This window comes from Sarcophilus harrisii, chromosome 2, assembly GCF_902635505.1.
Source record: "Sarcophilus harrisii chromosome 2, mSarHar1.11, whole genome shotgun sequence".
Classification (NCBI taxonomy): domain Eukaryota; kingdom Metazoa; phylum Chordata; class Mammalia; order Dasyuromorphia; family Dasyuridae; genus Sarcophilus; species Sarcophilus harrisii.
Window position 1 is genome coordinate 492,159,083 of NC_045427.1, and position 24,695 is coordinate 492,183,777.

The following is a 24,695-nucleotide window of genomic DNA, read 5'->3' on the forward strand; positions in this document are numbered from 1 at the left end:
TGCAGGTGGACAAAAATAGAGGGATTGGGAATTCTATGTAGTGGTTCACATTCGTTTCCCAGAGTTCTTTTGCTGGGTGTGGCTGATTCTATTCCTTACTGCATTATTGGAACTGATTTGGTTCATCTCATTGTTGAAGAGAGCTACATCCATCAGAATTGATCATCATATAGTTGTTGAAGTATATAATGATCTCTTGGTCCTGCTCATTTCACTAAGCATCAGTAAATGTAAGTCTCTCGAGGCCTTTCTGAAATCATCCTGCTGGTCATTTCTTATAGAACAATAATACTCCATAACATTCATATACCACAATTTATTCAGCCACTCTCCAATTGAGGGCATCCACTCAGTTTCCAGTTTCTGGCCACTACAGAGAGGGCTGCCACAAATATTCTTGCACATACAAGTCGCTTTCCCTTGGAATATAAGCAACTAGGGTATTTTCAAGTTTGGGCCTTACTGACTATCCAGAAATAGTTCACATACAATTTTAGCCTTCCTACTCCTGTTCTTTCAATGTCCAAAGTAAAATTATTTTTAGGATGATAGTGATGAAAATCCTTCTTATTATATGCCACAAGTTGGTACTATTACATTGATGGCAAAAATTGAGTCAGCTCATATACTTTAACATATTTAACATGTATTGGTCTACCTGCCATCTGGGGGAGGGGATGGGGGGAAGGAGGGGAAAAAGTGGAACAAAAGGTTTTGCAATTGTCAATGCTGAAAAATTACCCATGCATATATCTTGTAAATAAAAAGCTATATATATATATATATATATTATTAAAAATATTAAATATTATTAAAAAAAAACTGAGTTAGCTGGCAAAAACAGTTAACTTTCTAAAGGCTCTGCCCAGCCACAATCTTACCATGGTTAGTGGCATGAAAAAATAAGGAGAAAGCTTAGGTAGTGGCCCCTCACCAGATTTTAAAATTTATATTTGCATTTGCACATTCAATTATATCATAGGTTTATCATATATGTCAACAACACTCTGGTCCATGTAATACAGATAACAAATAACATATTAGGAACAGTTCATCTCATGATTAAATGTGCCACTGTTTTTTTATAGGAAGAAAATTGACATTTTAATAGGTACTGATACTATTCTACAAGGAAGAATGGCAAAAAGCTTTTTATAGCTCTGATCTTATCTTCACATAGCTTCCTTAAAAACATGAGGGAAGGAATGTTATTATCCATGATTTGAAGATTTAAAAACTAAGATACAATACAAGCATTGGAAACAAAATGATTTGTTTAAGGTAACATAGTAACTCATTATTGTACCAGCTGAATAATTCAGGTTTTCTGATTGGTTGTCCAGTTTTCTTTTCCCTAGATTAGATTTTTTTCTAAGAATTATACAAACATTTCAGTGAATTACAAAACTGTCCAAATCCTTTGTAGCTAATACTAACATTTTAGCTTTACAAAACATTTTTTTGTAGAGGCACATTTTTTATTTCATATTCTGTTAGACATATCAACATGCCATTATTTTAGCTATGTTCTGCTTTGAACTCCTACTGACTTTCTAATCTTTCTCAGCAAGTAGATTGCAGCCCAGTAAGAGTAAGGAGAAGTTTGAAGGAAGCCCACATAGTGGCTGATTCATACAAGAATATTTAAGTTCAGCTGCTGAAAATACCTCCTGTGTCTTTAAGCTGGTTCAATAAGTATCCTTTTAAAATTAAAATACACAATTAATTTTTCCAGTCCAGGTTCACCTGTTCCAGGACTGGGTAGAAAGCAGTCAGAAACAGAGGTAGCTCCATTCAGGCTGTTCGGCTTCTAAAGGAAAGATCTTCTTTCAACATATAATTGATAGAATGGGAAAACTTGCCAGTTAGAAGGATGAGGCTAGATAGCTTTATGGCTTTTCTCAAACTGGGTCATCAGAACATAACCTCATGACTGAATATTGTATAAAGGAAAGTGGAATTAAAAATCATAAAACCTGTCTCTAGCCCAGTTATGATGCTTACTATGGGGAAATCACCATGGTTATTTCATTTTGGGGGCCTTAGTTTTCATTTCTGGATGAAGATAATACTTGCACTACCTCCCTCAAAACATTGCTTTGTAAAGTCTAGCAAAGATTATGAGCTCTTATTTGGGGAAGGTCAGTTATATTCCATTTCAAGTTTAAGTATCAAAATGTACACCAAAGTCAAATGTAAATGAGTTTTGGATTATTTTCTAAAATTGCATGAACCTGAAAGTTCTCCTTCATTTATATGGATACTTAGAAACTAATTGTATAAGTAAATGATAACAAAATATTAGTCTTTCTCAATACTAAATAATAATGTGAGATACTCACAAGAAGTGAGGAGATCTGTATGACTAAGGCACTCCATAAGCATAAATATACATATTTATATGTTTTTTACACACATACATTCCAGTGTTCCCAAGAAAACAGTAAAATGAAAATATGGAAGAGAATATTTTATCAGTTTAAAAAATTTAATACTTGGAGTAGTGATTCCCTAGCCATCAGTGTCTCTTGCCCCAGAGACAGGTGTTTTTAAACTTAAAAAGTTATACAGTTTCTCTCAGTCTCTTAACATTTTATGTATTTGTTGCTTTCACTCTAATTCCAAAGGACAGTATCATCAGAAGGAAGAAGAATAATTTGGATAATATTGATTATTAGAATCAACAAGAAAATTTCTCCAAAGCTTAGTTGGAAGCACCAGAAAAGGCAAGAGAATTTTTGATTAGCACTTATTAAATATAAATGACTTACTGGGGAAAATGTTGCTGATGTATCAGTTAAAGAGTTGTAGTTCTCAATTTCTTACTTTATAATCTATATTATCCTATTAAAAAAAAGCTACCAAAAAATCTTATTTATACCATCATAAACAAATTACTTAAGAATTCTATAGAACTCTCACATTAAATCTGATCCATATTGGGGAGGCCTTAGCTAGTTCTGCCCATTTGTAAAGTCTTTTCTCTACATGATTGTCTCAGGATTTCTAGGATATCTCTCTGGGTTAAGAACCACAGTTTGGGAAACACAAGAGTTAGAAATTCTAAATGAATTTAACTGTATAAAAGAGGGGTCAAAAAGCAATAATGTTTCAGAGCCCATAGTGAAAAAGAATCCATGGGTCCAGGCAAAATAAGGAAATAACAATGCAACATGGAGTAGGGGTAGGAGTGATGGACTTGAAATGGAAGCAGAAACGTGTTTGATGTTGCTTGTGATGTTAGGTATGTGACTACGGGCCAGTTATTTCTTCTCTTTGACTCCATTTCCTTAATTATTTGAATTATTTACCTCAGAGGGTTTTGAATTCCAAATGAGATTTTCTATAAAGCATTATGGAAATGTCAGTTATTGAGACAATGGCAAATAATAACATTGTGTACTTAAATATGTGGTGAGAGATATGGTTTCTGTCAAGTTGGATGCTAGAAATAAACATAAGGACTTGGTTAAGAAGGGTGGAGGCTTAATGAGGCCATAGAAAGTACCTATCAATGTAATTCTTTGAATTGTGAATTATTTGTGATAATGATGCCCTGACCAGGAGAGATGAAAAGTCTAGATAAGACAGAATAATCTTGATAAAGCTGATTGGAAAACTCAACCCTACATATGCATATATTAATATAATCTTAAATAAAAATCAGATTGATCAATGAGAGGCACCCATAAGCAATAATGGGAACTTTAAATATCCACACAATGAGGGGCTACATACTAAAAGTATTCAATCAGCAAGCAGATAATCCTCAAGAAAAACTCCCATGATCACCATACATGGGATTAAGCCTCTTAATATATAAATGTGTTAGCTCTTAAATCTGCTAAGTAACAGAATATTAAAAGCCTAAAAATAAACAAGAAGGGGAGAGATTCTGAATAGGAGTTAGGAACAGCTTCCCTAAACAAAAACTGAGAAAGTGTGAAAATGATGTATAACATGTATGAGACTGCCTGTCATCTAGGGGAGGGAGTGGAGAGAAGGAAGGGAAAAGTTGGAACAGAAGTGACTGCAAGGGTCAGTGTTGAAAAATTACCCATACATATGTTCTGTCAATAAAAAGCTATAATAATTTTAAAAAAATGATGTATAGACTTCTTTAGATTAGAGAGATTTTGAATCAATGATATCAAGTAACTGAAAATGCCCTGGGAAAAATAGGTATGTAAATAAGGCAATGTAAATCTATATGTAGCCATAAGGTAAATGCCATTAGTATTTGCCTTTTTAAATGCAGCAGATTTTAATTAAGCATAAAAAAATTGTGAAAAGAAATCCCCATCTGGATTTGCAGCTGGAATTCATGGGACCTGAAACCTTTTTTTTCATCTCTTTAACTTCATTCTTCTTCTTCTTTCTCTTCTTCTATTCTCAGCTCAAAATACTCCTCCCTCAGACCCTTTTCCCCTTTCGATTTATGCTTAGCTATTGGAAGAGAATGAGTTTTTGTGTTCTCTCTCACCGTGTCCCAGATTTGCAGTTTGATTTGTTTGCCATCAATGTTGACCATACGGGCCCCAAACTCTACACCTGTCAATGAAGAATAGAGAAAATAATGATTATCATTAATGATACTCATGTTCAAGGAAAAGTCAAGGCTTTGGCCCCCCATATATATTTTAGCTTCCACTTCCTATATTTGTTCCAAGTATAGCTGTGCCTTGGCAACTGTGTAAATAGCTGTTCCATCATATCTCAAGCTTTAGTTTCATTTTTCCTTCTCATTTGAATTTATATAAGTATACTTCTAGTAATAATCACCTCATGATACAAATAGAAAATCAATGTGGAAATTGGCTAATTTCTTAACCTTAGGCATCATTTTACAAATATGGATGGATTTTTAAGAGGTGGGGAGGATGGGAGAAATTACTGGCAAAGAAACTCTCCTCATTTATGCAGATTGACAATTTGCCTATACCATAGAAAGGTAAACTTTAAAAGGGTTTCCTAACTTGCTTGTCACATAGCCAGCATACATCAGAGGGTAGATTTGAAACCAGACCTTCCAGGCGTCAAGGCTAGTTCTCTTTTCATGATGCTGTGCTGCTTTTCAAATATTAACCATTTTATATTTTATTCTTAAAGTATAAGTTAAAAGGTTTAAAATTTTGAACACGGGCTTTCCCTAACATATTCATTCTTTCACTTTCCTCATGGAACAATAATTGTTTATTATAAGGAAGAACATATTCATTAATCGTATATTATATTTCAGGAACTTTATATATATTAGCTCATTTGATCTTCACAATGTCCTTCTTGTTATTATTCCCATTTTGTAGTTAAGGAAACTGAAACTGAGGTTAAGTGATTTGTCTAGGGTCACAAAGCTAGTAAATATTTGAAACCTGACTTGGATTCAAGTCTTCCTAACTTGAGGCCCAGTATTCTATCCACTTCATCATCTATTATAACTCTTAAGATCTATTTGACAGACATAATATAGTGTATTTTTCCAAGAAATATATTCTTTTAAGAACTAAAATGCCTAGAATGACTTAGTTTCTGCATTAGGAACTACATTTCTTAATCAGAGTGCTATTGCCAGGTCCAAGCCAAAAAATGAAGGGTATTGCTATTAAATAGATTTAATAACTATGAATTTTATTTTATTTTCACTCAAAACTCTGTCATTTCACATGATATAGAAGCAAATTTTTAAAGGAAAAAGTAGCATTTTACTTCTGACTTAGCCAATAGTACCTTTAAAGTGTATATAATTAAGTTATAAAGTTTCAAAGAGAAATTGTTGCAGTCAATTAGAAGGATACAAGAATATGTTCTGGCTAAAACCAAACTATTTCATTCAGGATATAGTAACTTTCCTTGAAAAAAATTATTTTTATATAGCTACAGAAAAATCTAATTATAAATAAAGATAAAATAAGATTTCTGTTCTCACTTGCAGTTTTTCATAAACATAGTCTAGAGCCACTTGGGATCCTGTGCACAACTTCTGTGTTACTACAAAAAGCAGATCCAGAAGAAACATAAACTCCATGCCAGAATTTGGGTAAAATGCTATTCTCCCTAATGTAACTGAGCCTGAGTTTCTTTTATGAACCCCATTTGGTGATCAGGCAAATCTTCTAAGAGAGAACACTTCACAGAATTGCTAGTTACATTCCTGGAATTTTATGCTTCTTTGGTTGTATGTGCTTATGCAGAGGCTTTTCTCTATATGATGGAAGGTAAAGAAAGGTTTGGCCTCTCTTTTAACATTGTAATAAAGGTATTACCTAGCTATAAGTTTTCTTATCACTAGTCATATAAACTTAATCTCTTTATTCCTTCTTCTCCATTACCAATAACAATTAAAAATTGTTCTGAATCTACTGTGAAAAAGCAGTTAAAAAAGAAGTTCATCGCATCTGAAAATGAAAAACTTCAAATACAGAATTCACCAAGTTCTTTCATATCTCTTACAAACCAACTAGTAAATTTTTCTTTGGTTATTACAACGTATCAAAACTGGAAAGATACTCAGACTATTTTTTGCAGATGAGGATATTGAGCCTTACAAGGAAGCAGGCTACCCAAGGTCACCCAAATAGCAACCAATCTTTATTATTCTTAAGTCTCAAATGTTACAATCATTTGACAGTACGCTTTCACAGAATCATAGAATTGAAAGCTGGAAGGGATCTTAGTTACTACACTCTGATCTTATGGAGGTCCTGAGGGCTAGAGATATGAAGTGACTTTCCTAAGCTGTGAGCTTCAGAACAGGAGTTCGGAATCAAATCTTTTTACTCCAAATTCATGCTCTTCCCATTGGATGATGCTGCCTCCACTGGTTTCTCTGCATTTGTTAACACAAATTTTGGTTAGTTAAAAACAGGAGTCAATTGACTTTCTCTTTGAAAGTTGCTAACTTTTAACTTCACGCTTTTCATCCACTTTTCCTGTGGCTGGCAGAATGTCCTTACCTATTGTGAGGTCGTGGACAGGTTGGAACCGCTTGTCTGTAAACTGCAGGAGGAGACATGACTTGCCCACACCTGAAAGAGGACATGAGTACTCAGGTCCATCCTCCCGAGAGGGGAAGTGGGACGTATAACCCAGGAAAGATACTGGCGGAGGGCATGAGAAGGGACTTGGATCAGCTAGCTCTTTTCGCACCCTCCACCCACCCCACTAGTCTCAACCCCCCACTCGCAAAGAGGCTTCAAGAAATCCTTCAGTACAACCCCCGGTCAGCCCCGCCCCCATGCTGGCCCCGCCCCCGACAGCGCCTCTCCGGGTTGCCCCGCCTCCCTACGAGCCCCGCCCTCCACTGGTGCCTCCTTGGGCTTTAGATCCTAGTCTCAGTTTAGCGGATGACCCCACCAGCAGAGTACCTGTGTCCCCGATGATGATGTACTTGAAGAGATAAGCGTAAGTCATGGTCCTGACTGCGGGTCCTCCCGATTTCTCTGGCCACCCACCTCCGGCCTCTCTAGCCACGCTACCTAACGATATCCCTACTTCCCCATCCGGCCCCTCTAGCCCAAGATTACGTCTCTATTGCTCTCCTCAGGAACAGCCTTGTAATGTGTGCCTGTAACTTGACACTTCTTTTGAAATCTTTAGGCCTCCACCGGGCATTCTGGTCTCCGGCCAAAGGGGGCGCTCCCCAGCTCATCATTTCCGGTCTGTTGGCTCCCAGCTTTCAACTCACTGCTTCCGCAAAAGAACCCTCCAATCCCTAGAGGGATTCGCGAGTGTTGGCGGAAGTGACGGATATTCCGTTTCCGGCGGGGGCGGTAGGCGCTATGAGGGAGCTGAAGCGGTGGTAGCGGTTGTGTTGAAGATGGAGGTAGGAGCCTTAGCCCGAAGGTGGCGGGAGGGAGAGAGAAAGAGAAAGACAGAGACAGAGACAGAGAAAGAGAGAGAGAGAGAAAGAGAAAGAGGCAAGAGAGAGAGGAGCAGAGGAAGGGACCTGGGCGGAGAAGCGGCCGACGGGCAAGAGAAGCGGGGGAGGCGGCGGCGGGGGTCGGGTCAGAGTCAGAATCCGTCGCTCCAGGATGACTCTCTGGCCCCCCCCACCCCTAACATCCCCGCGGGTTTCTTTTGGTTTCCAGTTTCCCGGAGGAAATGACAATTACCTGACGATCACAGGGTCCTCGCACCCCTTCCTGTCGGGGGCCGAGGTGAGCAAGAGTTGCTAACGTGGGTGGAAGGGCATAAGGCCCTTGGGGGTGGAGGGGTGGGACCCGGGGCTGGGGAAGTGCTTTCAGACAGCCCACCAGAGCCTAGAAGGGCGGACCAAGGAGATAGCCGACACCGGAAAAGCTGGACGAGAAAAAGAAAAAAAAAATCTTTAGGGAGTAGAATTGTTTCGAATTGAAAAAAAAAATGAAAGTGAACTGACAGTTTTTGTAAGAGACAGGAGAATGATGTAGCTTGCATCAGAATGAAAGTTTTGTAGAGAGACTTGAGGTGGAAAATGTAGTGAAGGGATCTTATTCCTAAGAAGTAGTTCGAGCTAGATTGTTTTTGTGCGGGGGAGGTTTGTGTGTATGTGTATGTGTGTGTGTGTTTTATGATTTAAAAAAAAATAACATGGTATAGTCTTCATATTCTATATGAGCTTACAACCTTCTCAAAGTTGAGCAAATTCGAACTGATCATCTGTTTGTCTGCTGTGGCAGTGATAATTTATTTTGCTTTTCTGGGTCACAATTCCCTCCAGGTGATAGCTGGACCTAATAATAGTTACATTTGTATTTTGTGAAGCAGGAGAGATAGCTGTGTTTTAAGGTTCTTACTTGAAACGTGGATTAGGTGCCATTATCGTGGCAAACATATTTGTCAACACTTTATAGATAAGCAAAAAAAGATGGAGAGCCTTTTATTTTCTATGTTTAATGGAAGGTCTAGTCTTTTTTTTTTTTTTTTTAATACAGTAAACATCCCAATCCATCATATATATTTAGGCTGAGTTTGCAATCTATAAATGGGCTTTGCTGCTTAGCTGCAGTTGCTTTTTTAATGCTTACCCTTAACATTACTTTTGGAAACTGGGCAGCTGTTTGTTTGATTTTTGCTCTTCTATTGATTATTACTTTCTGTTCCTTCCTACTAAGGTTCCCTATAAACCTTCAGCCTTATCTACCAAGGCTACAAGTAGGAAAGACCTTTAATATGATACTAAATTATCTAGTCTGCTGTCTTAAAGGAAGCCCAAAACCAGACTTTGTTAAGTTTAGGCCAGAACTTGTTAAGTTTAGATTGGTTCTTTTTGAATTCCAGTGCTGTTTTCTTATCTTCATCTTCTTGACTCATACCTTTATATTTTAGCTTTATTAAATTGCTTGAAATGTTCTGAACTCCAGAATATTAGCCTCATTCATCTTTAAATACTTTTGTACTTCGAGGTCCCATGATTTTATTTATGTACATGTGCCAATCAGGAAATCCATAAAACCTCTGTAACTTAGTAGTACATGGCTTACTGAATTTCAGTGTCTAAAAAAATTAATCATCTGTTGGCCAACTATTGGTAAGAGAATATTCTAAATTAGTTTGATTCGTCTTTAGAAAACAGACATATAGTCTGTTGTTAATCTCGAATTTGTTTGAACTTGTTCCTTCCTAAGCCAAGGTCACCTCCCTTCCACAGTGAGACTTCAAAGTAAGGATACTAGATAGATTAACTTGTCCAGACTTTTGAGTTCCTTTATGTAGAAATTCCCGATTTGGAAACTCTTTCCATTGATACACATTTCTTCTTGCACATTTAAGTGCAAGATGCACTTCTAAGAATGCATCTTATAGTTCTCTTCTTATGTATAATTAAGTGCCACATGAATACATATTAACTGTTTTTATAATGTTACATTTAGAGTCGTTCTACAGATTTTTTGACCACTGATACAGTGGCTAATGTCAGGAAGACCTTACTTCAAATCTGACTTAAGATATTTGTTAGCTTTGTGATCAGGGCAAATCACTTTGATCTGCCTCAGTTTTCTCAAATGTAAAATGGGAATAATATCAGCACTTACCTTTCAGTGTTGTTGTGAGGTTCAAATAAAATAAGGTAGACACTATTAAATAAATGCTTTTTCCTTTCCCTTCTCCTACTTTGAGGTAAAAAAGACGGTAAACTTCTTTGGGAGAAAAACAGTCATTTGTGATAGTGTTAAGAGTCTTATTACGCAGGGAAAAGTGTGTCTGCAATGTGTTACCTGCCCCATTAAGGCCTTACCATTTGTTATAGTACAGATTGTCATTGATCATCAGTATAAGCTAGTAGGCAGAAAAGTTGTTAGATACATAGCATATAAAGGGATTAGAAGCTTTTTGGGTTTTTTAGATATTGGAAGTACACTACCGTTTCAAACTTTGGCTCTCTCATTTTAGGGACAATAACTATTTTAGGACAGTTTCACTGAATGATTACAGGAGTAGTCAACAATTTCTATTTTTACAAATAAGATGCTATTATAATTGACATTGTAAAGAAAGAATCTTGTTTTAAATTATTTCTGTATCCTGATTTATCATAGTAATAGTGCTTTTCTGATCTTATTAACATGTTTCCAGTGAAAGAAAATAATTTGGATGTTCTGCAATTTTTAAAATTTAATTTTAGTTTTTATTCTGCTGATCTTATTGTAATATTGGAAGATTAAAGTGATTCTCTATTTTTTTAAAATGAAATTAGCTTGTTAATGTTTTTTTATTTTTACAACTAGTTTCCATTCATATTGCTAAAATCCAATTATGTAAAATGCAAATTGATTTGTCTTTTTTGAGGTGCTTTGTGGTCTTAAGGCCTACTCACTCGCATTGATATATATGATTTTAAAAAAAAGATCAAACATTAAACTTTTTGTAGTTTTGTTTCTTTTAAAAAATTATATTTATAATTTTTTCCTCTATTGTTGACTACTTGGTGACCTTTTGGGAGTATGGCAAGTAAAAATCAATGGAATGATAGAGCAGTTGTTGTTGTTGGGGTTTTCTTTTTTCTCCTGATAAAGTTCTCAGAAGACTGAAAAAAATTTGAAAAGCAATTTCTACAATGTAATATATGTTATTCTGGTTTCCATTAATGTCTCAGTCAACTCTCATGAGCATATAGCTGTATATTGAGGAAAGCCATTTTTTCTTTAGAATAATTTGGGTCTGCTAAAGCAGTTGTCTTCAGTTGTTGGATTCAGTTAGGGATTGGGGATAGAAATTTGAAGTTGCCGTAACTTTTAAAAAGGCATAGACAGAACTTGACTCAAAGCAGTTATATACTTCACTTTCCTGTACTCTCCACCTTAAATATCATTGGCATCCCTACCAGGAAAAACAGGAATTTCTATACCATTGTTCAAAATGGCACAGTAAACAAAAAAATTCTGGAGCTTTAGAATTTGAAAAGGGTGAAAGTATATATATGAGTCTCCCTTTAATGGGGAATTTCTTTTCATTTGCTAATTTACCTAGAATCCAGACTAGACTTCCCATTTCCTTCCCACTCCTCTCTCTCCTTCCCCTCCCCTCATTTTCTGAAACCTGGGAGTATGATTTAATGAAACTGTAGTATTATTGTAATCTTGCTCTGGATCTGGAAAAGAAGATGAACTTTTGTTTATTGAGTATTATAATGAATTTTCAATGCTTGTGCAATTCATGAAATTTGATTGTATTGATTATTCAATTTGAATTGGAAATATGTTGACATAGATTTGTTGAATTTACAAATCAAAGACTGAAAAGTCACATTGAGTGTAACACTGTGGCAAGTTTTATAAGACTTTTATATGTAGTGCTTTTATTTTATATGTAGTTGACTAGCAATGTTTAATACTGTTTGACTGGCAATAAGTTTTAAATCTCCAATATTTTATGTTAGTATTGTAATTTTCACATTGTGATTTTAGGAACCATTGTATTGACGTGCTTGTTAATTTGTGGAGTGATAACTAATGTAAAGCATTTCTATCAGGAAGGAGTTAGCTCCTCTTGATTTGAATGCTGTGAAATTATACTTTTGAGCTATCATTTGTTAGAGACATTTGTTAGTAAAATGGTTCTATATGGTTATAAAGGTTATAAATATTGTTAAGTATTTCTATGGGTATGTTGTGTTTTTTTTTTTTTTTTTTTTTTTTAAAGCAATAATTGCTTAGTGTTGGGAAAATTAGAAGTTGAAGTTCTCAAAAGAATTTGCTAAGTCCTTTGGCCTTGGCCTGGATAAGGTCAAATGAATCTTATTCCAATCACTTGACATCTCTGAGCCTACCAACGGAATCCAGATATATAGAATTTCCTTGCTTTTATTTCTACTCAGAATTTATGACCATTACATGTCTCTACTTTATAACTGAGGCACTTAAGGCATATCAGTTCTTAAACTAGCCTCCTTGCTTATTGGTTTATAAGTTACATATTTAATGTAAAAAATCATGTCCTTACAGTTGCACGCCTTTTTTGGCTAAATACACCTTCTCCTTCCCATGAAATGAGGATAAAATATCTTTAAAGGGTGTTGTCATAAGTGATAAAGATATAGAATGCTTTTATTCTTAATTAGTAGATCTTTGAGAAAGGATTTCTATTTGGGATTAGAATATTTTTTACAGTAGGTGAAAGAACATAGATAATTACAGCTACATTGGAGCTTTAGAATTTCTAGGTTTGTGCCAATGATAACAATGACAAAAGGCTAAGAAAAAATAATGGTCCTAAAAGATATATTTTAAATTTTATCTTGGAAGTAATAGAGAAGAACATGATTGAAAAGAATAGGGCAAAGTAGTGAACCTTTTTCAAATTTGTTTGAATATCCACAAATGAATTTTATGCAAATTGGTTTTGAATAAGTTTTAGCAATTGTAAATTCCCAAGCTGGTTTATGGCTTTCATAAATAGAATTGCTTTACTTAGTTTTAAAGAATTTTTTAAATAATATTTTTCTTGTTTGAATTTTCTTTCTGTTGATAAGAGGCAAAAGGGCTCACAGAGCCTTTTAAAAATACTTTCTCTAACCTGTAAACTTCATTGTTTATATTTCTTACAGGCCTTGGGCAGAGTAGAGAGAAAAAAAAACTATATGTAAAAAATTGAAATGCAAAACTTTCAGATGAATTATAGATATTTAGTCTTATGTTCTTTCTGTAACCTTTGTGACTCCACATACAATAATTACTAGAAGGTCAATGTGATTAGGTTTGTCAAATCTCGTCTTATCATGAGCAGGTTTGAATAGCATTACTTAGGGAGCCTCCATGAGTGGAATGGCATGGCTTGGAAACTGGAAAAAAAATTACATCTACTAGTGGATCTGCTAGAAGAATTACCACTGAATTAATTGGCCATAGAAATAAAATAGGACCATCTTAGTGTAAGCAGTTGTGAAAATAATTTTAATACGCCTATTCAATTTAATATTTATTCAGTCCTTTGTGATTTAATGGGAATTAGTGATTGCATTAGTGAATTAAGTAGAATAGACTTAAGTTTGATTTAGTTTATGCTATAACAATGAGAAATCATGCTGGTTGCACTTTAATTAGCTTACTAGGTACTGATAATATTCTATTTGATTTATAAGATAGACTTTTATTAGTTAGGTCTGTTATAAGTACTTATATCATATTAGGAAGTTGATGCATTACTATTACCCTTCCTGCTCCCCCCATAATTGAATTATGCTTGAAAAGCACAGTTTCCTTGTTCTTTTGTCATAAATGTTCTTGTAGCCTATGGAAAGTCCTCCCAACTACTGACAAAGTAATAGTGATTAATGGATATCACCTTTAGCCAGTTGTAGGAGTTTCCCTGCTCCTGAAAATGACCACTTATAAGTCTTATTTTGTTTTTAGTGACTTACAAAGGTCCTAAAAGTCCCAAAAAGGGACTTTGAGCTCTCTAATAAGTTGATCTAGCTCAGAGCTTTGCCTCAGTTTCCTTCTGGTGTGGATAGGATTTTTGCCATTTACCTTTTGGCAATGCCACCAATAGGTTATCTATATAGCCACCAGTGTGGCTATCTTTCCTGAGGGACCCAAAAAGGAGTGTGAGTCAGATGATTATTTTTTCTGCTGGTTCCTGCAAGGAAGATGGCCCCTAGGAGATTGGAGTCCTAATGCATCTAAATTATCTGAGCTATAGGTGAGCTTCTCCAAACTTGCAGTTAGTGGGTCTGTTTTTATTTCTAAATTAATGGTCTCTACTTTCATTTTCAAAGAGATCCCTAATTGGCCTGAAAAAGGAACTAGCAATCATTTCCAAATTAAATTAGGTATTTCTGTTTTAGATAATTTTAGTTAGGAAAAGCTCTAGAGCAGCCAGGTGAACTTTTAAATTAGGTAAAAGTGAAACTAGGTAAAAAAAAAACTTTAAAATTTAAAGTACAAATTTTTCAGTACAAATTGAATTATTTTCTGTAGGCTGATCTTACAATGCCATTGTCATATCCGCTTTTCACTGGCTGAATATTTTCTGGCTGACCTCAAGTTCTGGGAAGATAGCCAAGTTTTGGTAGAACTTCCTCTTTTTATTTTCTCTTTTTACTTTTTCTTTAACATTTTTGAGCATAAAATACGGCTTTGAATGTAAAATTGATTTCAGATTTCCAATTATTGATTATCTAAACCTGTCTTTCATTTTGGAATCAGTTTCTGAATCTCTGTATGTATAAAAGCATTTATAGGTTGTAGCTATAAACTGAACACTAAGACTAAGACTTACCCTGTTGGTTACCTGAAAAGGAGCCAGTGGGGATTCCTGTAGCCCTTTAGGAGCCTTCCTATTTATGAACTGATGTTCTTAGGTGCTCTAGTTGGCAGTATCTACCTTGAGGTGATTTTGAGCAGATCACAATGATTGCAATCTTGAAAGTGAGGACTGCCAATTGTAACATTTTGGGCTCTCAGGAGAAAGTACCTGATAAGGTTACCTATGGGCTTCATCTAGATCCATAAACAAAGACCAAGCTTTCTAACCAAGACTCCTGAGACAGCTATACCTATAATGACCAGATAAACTGAGCCATTGCAGAAAGCAAGGATCAAGGAATCAAACTGAACCATTGGCTCCTCAATAGTTAACACCTATTAAGGCCTCTAGGGTCTTTAGACCTGCCTTTACAGCATGACTGATTAGACTACTTGAAGTATCTGCACCCACTGAGGGAAACTGATCTATTGGTTATGGTGGTTACCATATCCATTACACCAGCAGGATTAGACTGAAGGGGCAGAGACCAAAGGAAGCTGACTTCCATGACTCTTTAGACAGGGTCTCCTAACTCTTAGATTACTAGTCACCATTTGAAGGAAGATTTGGGTTTTCATTGAAATTTCCCATAGACCATTAAATCAAGCCTTCCAAACAGCTATAGTGCCTTTTGAATGGGAGAGCCTCAAAAGCCAGAAGAAAGGTCCTGATGCAGACAATTGCACTTCTTTTAGATAAAGGAGTGATATATCTTTCATTACTTATTTAGAAGATTTGGAGTATCATATCATAAATAAATTTCTAGGTAATTGAACATTTTTACCTTGGGGACAGAACAGAAAATATCCTGATTGGAAAGGACCTAATACATTGGAGATTAAAAATGTCTTCACTGGAACTTCTCAGAGGCAAATGGGGGACTTTGGGAATTTCTAGTAGAGTTCTCAGAGAAATTCTTGCAGTAGGGTTTCAGAGAGGAAAACTTCTCTGGTGATACATCCTAAAAGGAGATATGGAATCTAACTCAAGCATTCTTACAAGATTGCCTCTTGGATGGATTTCTTGCATCATGGGATAAGGATAAATTCTACATCCAGCCAATGATGACAAAGAAAAGAGCTTGTAAACTATGCAAAGGCATGGTCTGAAAATGCTCAGGATTTAGAATGATTTGTTTGGGGTAATATTTGAAACTTGATTATACTTAGAAAGTTAAGGTTTTTTTCTTGAACAATCTCCTAAACCTCATATGGACCAATTAAATTACTGGTATTCATAGGAAACTCTTGATTTAAGCCCCTTATTTTGCAACGGATGGTTCATTCTTTAACCTGCCTTACCTGGTCCTCCTCCCTCTGTATTTCTGCCTTATTCTTCCACAACTACTACAAATGGAGAACAGCCTATTGACATTTTCCATCTTGTGGAAAAGGTTTATTGGGCTAGAGGAAGAGCCCTAGTCCATTACAGAACATAACCCTTTCAGCCTATCCTTTTTCTCCCTTTGGCAAAAAGATGCCCCTAAATTTGGTTAAGAGCCTATAATTGTTATAACCCAATTTCAGGCCATATTTAGAGGAGATATAACTGACAGTGGAAACCTTGTTCTTCCCAGGAAAAAGAAGTACCATAATAGAAGCTGCTGATAAAGTTTCAAGAGGAAATGCTCCAGCAGCACCAGAGGGTCTTGCTAAACTGGCTTTTTATAAGACCCAAATTGGAACCCTAACACTCTGCACTTTCTGACATATTCTGCACATGCTGACCTTCTGGTTCAAGCCAGAGATTGTTTAATTCAGGGCATAGAACTCTGTGCAGTTCATCCAGACAACAGGAATAAGTTTCAGGAGCCCATTCAAGAAGAAAATGAGATGCTCATGTGCTTCTCTGACAGGTTATACAAAAAGTGCTACACACTTCACTGAGTTAGATCCTCTCAACTCTCTGAATGCCAGAATTCTTAATACCACTTTTGTCAACCAATCCCTATGAGAGATCAGGAAGTATTTTCATGAACACTCTCCTGGGTGGCATGAAAAAAATATAGGTGAGCTAAAGGCTATATTGTCCAATATGTTTATGAAGAAAGAAACAGTGGAAGATAGGAAAGGCACAAATTAAAAATCCAATCCATCTTGGCCCCTGTTCAGGTCACAGGTCCTTTTCATGCAGCATAAACCCAGTATAAAACATAAGAATGCTGTTATTGTTGACACATTCTTGTTGCATCTTACTGAGACTGTTTAAAGGAAAAAAATGAGATAAGGATGGCCAAAGTTTCCATTGGATCTTCACCAGACCTCAAAGGTGAAACAAAAACACTTGGGGTCACCAAATGACAGTGAGTTTGCAAGGCTCCAGGAACATAATGAAAGAGGTTTTAAAGAATTGTGAGGAAATCTCACATGAAGGTGCTAGAAGGGAAGGTGGGGAGAGGTATGAACTTTGTACTATACCAGCACCATTAAATCTGACATCCTTCCCCTTGTTATTTGTATCTTTGTCACTCCCTGAACAGATTACCCTTAAGGTTGATAGTATCTCTTTATGATTGTTCTGATTCAGCATTTGGTAAATATAATTTCAGCATTAACTATGATGAAAAGAACCACAGGGATAGTTTAAATCACCTAGCTTTCTTTAATTTTTTCTTTCAAGGACTTCTGTATTTTATCTCATATTATGAGTGATGTATATCATTGTGCTTTATTGTATTACCAACTGTGTTTTAACACATTTCTTTTTTTATCAAATGTAAGCAGCTGCAAAAACCCCTCTTTCCTTTGTATCTCATAAAATGAGTTGGGGGGAGGTGTGTGTATGTGTGTGTGTGTGTCTGTCTGTCCAGTGACTTTTATAAGAGGCACATTTTTTCCCCACTTGCTGTTGGCGGTGTCTCATTTGAATGTGATCCAGTCTCTGTTTCATTTTTTGATTAATTGGCAGTGACTAGGCAACAAATTCATCAGAAGAAACTTTTATGACAGTTGATAGTCAGCTATATGGATGATAGGATTCTGATGATGAGGCAGGAGGGAATGTTTTTGATAGAACTATATATATATTTTAAGAGAATAATCACAAATACGGAACTGCAGGCTGACATATATTGAGAATAGCACTAAGCCATGTTCTCTTTCTTATAACAGTGGTGTGTTTCTCTTACCCCAACTAATTCTCATCTTTTTTTTTCCCTTAGACATTCCATACTCCAAGTCTGGGTGATGAGGAATTTGAGATCCCTCCTATTTCGCTGGACTCTGACCCCTCATTGGCTGTCTCTGATGTGATCGGCCACTTTGATGATCTGGGAGACCCCACCTCCTCACAGGATGGCAGCTTTTCAGCCCAGTATGGGGTCCAGACATTGGATATGCCTGTGGCCATGAGTCATGGCTTGATGGAACAGGGCGGGGGGCTCCTGAGTGGGGGCTTGGCCATGGTAAGAGGCAAGAGCATTATGAAGCTTACCCCTAACATGGGGTGAATTGAGGAAGACAACTGCATAGTCTTGGTGCTATTCATGTGGTTGTATGATGCTTATCATCTTGGTATTAAAGTCTAGGTCTACTACAAACCAAAAAAGTAGGAGATTTTTGGACTAAAGGAGTCTATTACTTTAGTCAACTTCATTAGCAAACATGTTTTGCATTTTTCAAATATGAAATAGTACCCTGAAATATAAGTAATTCAGAGAGAATCTTACAGCATTTTGACCAACTTTGGCATTTACTTTAAAAGTGTTTTTGGGAAGTGGGTGGGAAATGAGGGAATGAGAGGAAGCAATGTCTTGGCTCTTATCATCCCTTTGGTTCAAATATAGTGTAGTTATGTTTTCAGAAAGTATCTATCTTCCTGACTCTGCATGTCAGTTGCAATTTTCAAAGTTAATGGGTCAGGCAAAAGCCAGAAGGGCTCTTTACCTTATGTTTCTGATGATGGTCTCTGGATCTTTAAGTAACTTTGTTTCTCCTTATTTTAATTTCTCTGAAAATGACACTGCTCTAATTGTTAGCTTTTTTTTTTTTTTTTTTTTTTTTTTTTTTGCTGAGGCAATTGAGATTAAGTGACTTGCCCAAGGTCACATAGCTAGAAAGTGTTAAGTGTCTGAGATCATATTTGAACTTGGGTCCTCCTGACTTCAGGGCTAGTGCTTGGTGCTCTGTCCACTGCACCACCTAGCTGCCCCCATTTGTTACTATTTTTGAATAGGCTTGTTAATTCCAGAGGTGAACCTGTTGAAGAATTTTACTTTTAAGTAGATGTTATCCATATCAGTGATTTTAAGCTGCTCCTTTCACTGTTCCTACTGTGAAAACCTATGCTGATATTAAAGCTTTCTGTGCACTGCAGAAGTTAAGGATTAGTATTGTTTATTATATATACGAGGGATCCTCAAACTTTTTAAATGGGGGGCCAGTTCACTGTCCCTCAGACTGTTGGAGGGCTGGACTATAGTAAAAACAAAAACTTTGTTTTGTGGGCCTTTAAATAAACTTCATAGCCCTGGGTGAGGGGGATAAACATCCTCAGCTGCTGCATCTGGCCCGGGGGCCATAGTTTGAGGATCCCTGATATATATAGTTAGAGAAAAATCCTTGGCTTCCCATTAAGCCAAAACCATTGATCAGGTTTTCCAGGGCTTTGTCAACATTACCATTGTTTTATTTTGTTAAATTTATAAAACCACACTTTATTCTTTTTGCTGACTATGTATTTTCATTTTTGTCTCATTTTTACTATAAATGTTAGTTGGAAATTGCTTTAAGCAGAGGTCAGTTGAGTGATAGGAACTCTCTGACAGTCAGTGCTCATCTCTGCAATTGTGCTTATAACCTGACTGAATGTCCAGCTACAGACTTTAGCCAAAAAAATCAGAGTGAAAATTGTTTCTCATACAATGCTCAACCAAAATTTTTTCTTCTTGTTATCTTACAGTTTAAGGTGATGTCAAAGGTTGTTCCCCAGAAGGAAATTAGATTATAAAAAGGAAGTGCCCATCTGGTTACATAACCATATCATGAATCTGGGAATGAGGGTGGGATTTGGAGAATTTAATGTCTAAATTTATCTTCATCTACCTCTCAGGACTTGGACCACTCTATAGGGACTCAGTATAGTGCCAACCCACCTGTCACAATCGATGTCCCAATGACAGATGTGTCATCTGGTTTGATGGGGCACAGTCAGCTGACTACTATTGACCAGTCAGAGCTGAGTTCTCAGCTTGGCTTGAGTTTAGGGGGTGGCACTATCCTCCCATCTGCCCAGTCACCTGAGGATCGGCTTTCAACTACCCCTTCACCTACTAGCTCCCTTCATGAGGATGACGTTGAGGATTTCCGGCGGGTGAGATATCCCTCGGCAGAACTGCTACTCTCATTTTATTTGAGTGCAATGGCCAAGTGTAATATTCCTATATATATATATATATATGTGTGTGTGTCTGTGTGTGTGTGTGTATATATATATATATATATATATATATATATCTCCAGTTATTTTCCTCCATTCTTTTTTGGCCTTATTTTCTGTTTTCTGGGTACAAAGCCTTTTCTTTACAATTAATGTTCTCCCATTCTTCTTGTTATGATACTCTGGTTCAGTGTGTGCTTTATATTTGCTTTTATTTTGAAGAATTATTTTAACTTCCTAAGGCACAATATTTCTCTTTCGCATTCCTTTCTGCAGCTCCCTAGTCAGAAGACAGTTGTGGTAGAGTCAAGCAAAAAGCAGAAGACTCCAAAGAAAAAGAAGAAGAAAGATCCCAATGAACCCCAAAAACCAGTATCAGCATATGCCTTGTTCTTCCGTGACACACAGGCAGCCATCAAGGGACAGAATCCCAATGCTACTTTTGGGGAGGTATCAAAAATTGTGGCCTCCATGTGGGACAGTCTTGGAGAAGAGCAAAAACAGGTAAGGGGGTGTAAAAAACAAGGGTTAGTAGTAGACAAGTGGTAGTTAGTGGAAAAGAAAATTGACATTTATCTATTCCATATTTATGTCAAACATTTATTGTCAACTCTGAGTTCACTCTTATTCTTCACCTAAAATTTTTACCAGACATAATAACTGGCTTTTTTAAATGTAAGTTTTCATTTCATCCTTATAATCCTATGGGGTTAGTAGCGTGTGATTGAACCATTTTGTATAGGAAAAAAATTTCATACCCAAAGATGTGAAATAACTTACTCAGAATTGCAGATCTAGGAAGCAGTGATTAGTGAGGCTAAAATTTGAATCAAAAATCATGTGAACTATAATATAAATTGAAATTATTCATGTGAAATCCATCTGTCTAAAAAACACTACTGGGAAAAACTGGGTAACCCAGATGAGAAAAAAACCTCATGCTGAAGAAAGGCAAAGAGTTTGATGGAACTGGATGTGCCAAGTTCAAGGAAGGATTGCTTCACCACATCCCTCCTCATGCTATATCATCTCAAGTTCTGACACTTGATTTGTTGGCATTCTTGAGAACCATCCCCTTCTCCAACTCCCCACTTTTTCCTTTTCTTTTCTATCCATTACTTTTTCTAATCCCTAATTCTTACACAATGTGTAATAAAGACTTATGGCTTTATGTTCCTCTTGTATCACTATAAAAACTGCTTATCTCTATAAACAATTTAGCCTTTCTTTGCCAGTTTCTCCTATGTGTAAAATTGGTATTTAATAATTGGCAAGCTTGAACACCAATTTACTATTAAATAGAAAATGCACTTAACTTTACCATTTTTAGGTTCAACTGAATTAAGAAAAAAAATTAATGAAGCATTTTGTAAATATAAAATGTTGTTATGCCCATATTTCCCCCAAATTTCTTGTTGACCAGCATGTTATCTTTGCTTGCAGGTATATAAAAGGAAAACTGAAGCTGCCAAAAAGGAATATTTGAAGGCTTTGGCAGCTTATAAAGCCAATCAGGTGTGTCAGGTAAGCCTAATAAATTTGGTGGCCCCATAGTTATACAATTTATAACTATACCTATTATTATTCACCTTCTGGAGACCCATAAGTATTTATTTCTGCTTTACTAAATGAGATTGCCCAAAAAGCGTTAGCCCCAATCCTGTTCAGTTTCTTCTAGCAGTTTATTCATAGGAAGAATTCACTTCTTTGATTTCATTTATACCTTTCTTAGTGCTTATGGTGAGTAAGAAGGATATATGAGTATATTTATTGGTCTTACTTTATCCTTCTAGACTGCTGTGGAGACAGTGGAATTGGATCCAGTGACACCACAGCAGACTCCTCCCCCATCTCCTGCGGCAACAGTTGTTGTGCCAGCCTCACCAGCACCAGCATCAACGGAGCCCCCTTCCCTGTCCTCTTCCATTGTGGTTAAATCTACTCTTTCATCCTATGTGACAAGTCAGACATCTGGGGGGACAGGGGCCCAGACCAGCATCACCAAGATCATTATATCCAAACAGACGTTGACATCTAGCCAGTTGACTTCTTCTATTGCCATGTCCCAAGGTGGCATGGTAACAGTCATCCCAGCCACAATGGTGACTTCCCAGGGGCTTCAGTTAAGCCAAATCCAGGCAGCTACCAGCACATCTACCATTGATCAGAGCCAACAAGCCAAGATTGTTACCCGATCTGTGTTGCAGGCAGCAGCAGCAGCAGCTGCTTCTATGCAGTTGCCTCCACCTCGATTGCAGCCCCCTCCTCTGCAACAGATGCCTCAACCACCCAGTCAGCAACAAGTAACCATCCTGCAGCAGCCTCCCCCACTCCAGGCCATGCAGCAGCCCCCACAGCAAAAGGTTCGTCTTAGCCTTCAACAGCCACCTCCTCTGCAGATCAAGATTGTTCCTCCACCTACATTGCATATTCAGCCTGCCTCAGTCCCACCTGCCCTGGAAAGTAGCCCTGAACAGCCGATTACCACCAGTCCTGAGTCCCATGCAGTGGAGGCACCTTCTCCTGAGCCAATTGAGATGATCACAGATGTTGTACCTGAGGTGAGATACTTCCCTTGGTGTGTACCAGGTCTCAAGGAGATCTTTTATTGCTGCTATTCAGTGAGTTGAAAGATACTACACTTAGTAATTTAGGCAATATTGATGCTTTCTCTTCTCCAGGATTTTATATTTTAATTTTCCCATGTCCCAATTGGGGCACAGAACTTAGTATAAGAACATAGACCTAGAACTTGACAGGATCTCAGAAGTTAGCTAATACAGTTGCCTCATTTTATGAATTGGGAACTTTAGATCTGGGTCATATAGTATGCATGATGAAATTGAAAATAGATCCTGTGACCTAACCTGTGATCTTTGCACTGTTACTAGATGCTGAAACAAAATAATCTACTTAGCACATTGTTGCTCAATTTAGAAACAGTATCAAGAATAAATTTATTTCTCATTTTAGGTAGTTGAGGAATTGCATATTTTACTTTAGTTTCCTACTCTTCCCTTTGAACTAGAAGAATAGGTTGTAAAGTCAACTCTAAAAGGGATGTACATACTAGGGAGTAAGAAAAACCACTTGGGAATTTTAATTCCTAGGACATAAGACTAATGCTCAGATCTTTAGGCCTCTAGCAAAAAGAGCCTGTAACCAATTCTAAGGTGGAATAAATTTTACTAAGACTGTCTTTCTTTTATAGGTTGAATCTCCTTCTCAGATGGATGTTGAACTAGTGACTGGGTCCCCTGTGACACTCTCCCCTCAGCCCCGATGTGTGAGGTCAGGTTGTGAGAATCCTCCAGTTGTGAGTAAGGACTGGGACAATGAATACTGCAGCAATGAGTGTGTAGTGAAGCATTGCAGGTGAGTTTAATAGCTATTCAGGTCTTTTTTACTTCTTAGGGAAGAAATCACAAGGCTTATTTGACCTGGTTCACATCAGTGGTTTGAGTTTTCAAGGCCCTGGATTTTAAACTACATTATTTCAGGATCAGACTACTTACAGATGGCACACTAGGCTTACCTTAAATATAGGTGATTTTCCAGCATCTCTTTCCATATATTGTTAAGGATTATTGATTTATAAGATTTTAAAAATGTCTTCAGGTCTACTTATACAGGTAACACATTAATATCTCATTTGCACAGAGGAAATTTGAACAGTTTGACTTCACAGCTAGTATTTTTCCCCCCACTGTACCAGAGTTGAAACAAATATCAAGAGTTTCAGTTTCCAGTAAAATGGCTACCTATTGAACTGGCACAAGCCAGTTTAGAATGAGAATATCAGTACATTTCACAGTCCTTAAACTCCTACTATTTTAGCTTTGATATAAGTTTAATAAAGTAAATTTATACTAGCTTATATAAGGTAAGTAGAAGTAGAAGTACAAAGGATGAACTATGTATTTACAAGTCATCAGGCCTAATTTTGTATCTCAGTCCTCATTTGTTATGGCAGAATGGTGCTATCTTATCTAACTTTATACCTATTCTTTGCATCTCTTTGGCATATTCATTGGGATTCACACTGTTGGGGAATTACTTGGGTTCTTATTCATTTATGGTAGAATTTAAGAGAATTTTGTAATGTAATCTGGGGTTTTTTCTTTTTCTTTTTTCTTCTCCTTTAGGGATGTATTCCTGGCCTGGGTGGCTTCCAGAAATTCAAGCACAGTGGTGTTTGTGAAATAGTTCATCCCATCTCCCAAGCCAGTGAAAACTTATCAGCCTGCATATGAAACACAAGCTGGGCTTCTGGTGATGCCTGATTCCAGTCAATAATGGCCCTCCGTGCTTCTTCGCTTTTCTTTTCTTGGATAGGGGCCAGCTTTTGGAGGAGCACCACCATGTTTGCTGAAATCTGGGGCTGCTTTATACATTCAAGTACAAGCAGAAGGCCCAGTGATGACAGCAAAGGAGTTGGGGGAGTGAGACAGAACATGGGGATGTGGGGATAGGGAAGTTGTTTGATTCTTTTAAAGAAAAAAAATTGTTGGTATAATTTTCAAAGGACTTGCCTGAAAGATAATTAAAATGATAGAGAAAATACACAGCTCTGAACCTCAGAGAAAAACAATATG

General features: G+C 36.8%; 2 protein-coding genes across 4 annotated transcripts in view; one reads left to right on the top strand and one right to left on the bottom strand.

The window, feature by feature from the left end:
• Window positions 1-7,583, bottom strand: part of RAB2B (RAB2B, member RAS oncogene family) — a 24,284-nt gene extending 16,701 nt beyond the window's left edge. Inside the window, exons 1-3 of the mRNA XM_031955012.1 lie at window positions 7,365-7,583; window positions 6,954-7,025; window positions 4,484-4,551 (exon numbers count right to left, since the gene is read on the bottom strand). Coding sequence (XP_031810872.1) covers window positions 4,484-4,551; window positions 6,954-7,025; window positions 7,365-7,410 — 186 coding nt within the window. The 5' untranslated portion in view covers window positions 7,411-7,583. The remainder of the gene's footprint in view (window positions 1-4,483; window positions 4,552-6,953; window positions 7,026-7,364) is intronic.
• TOX4 (TOX high mobility group box family member 4) lies at window positions 7,305-24,691 on the top strand. 3 transcript variants are annotated; one of them, XM_003755813.4, is made up of 10 exons: window positions 7,305-7,401; window positions 7,597-7,822; window positions 8,088-8,156; window positions 17,885-18,127; window positions 19,774-20,034; window positions 20,377-20,604; window positions 21,544-21,624; window positions 21,894-22,661; window positions 23,312-23,475; window positions 24,246-24,691. In XM_003755813.4, exons 2-10 carry the CDS (start codon window positions 7,817-7,819, stop codon window positions 24,304-24,306), a joined length of 1,881 nt encoding a protein of 626 aa, XP_003755861.1. In that variant the 5' UTR covers window positions 7,305-7,401; window positions 7,597-7,816; the 3' UTR covers window positions 24,307-24,691. The 3 variants fall into 3 exon arrangements, with proteins under 3 accessions (XP_003755861.1, XP_023354843.1, XP_012399920.1); XM_023499075.2 differs by having other exon boundaries at window positions 21,544-21,615; XM_012544466.3 differs by lacking the exon at window positions 8,088-8,156 and having other exon boundaries at window positions 7,306-7,401.
• Window positions 24,692-24,695: the final 4 nt, after the last annotated feature.

Coding starts and splice junctions, on each gene's coding strand:
- TOX4 (XM_003755813.4), top strand. Junction 8,157..17,884: donor CCTTCCTGTCGGGGGCCGAG/GTGAGCAAGAGT, acceptor TTTTTCCCTTAG/ACATTCCATACTCCAAGTCT. Junction 22,662..23,311: donor TCACAGATGTTGTACCTGAG/GTGAGATACTTC, acceptor TTTCTTTTATAG/GTTGAATCTCCTTCTCAGAT.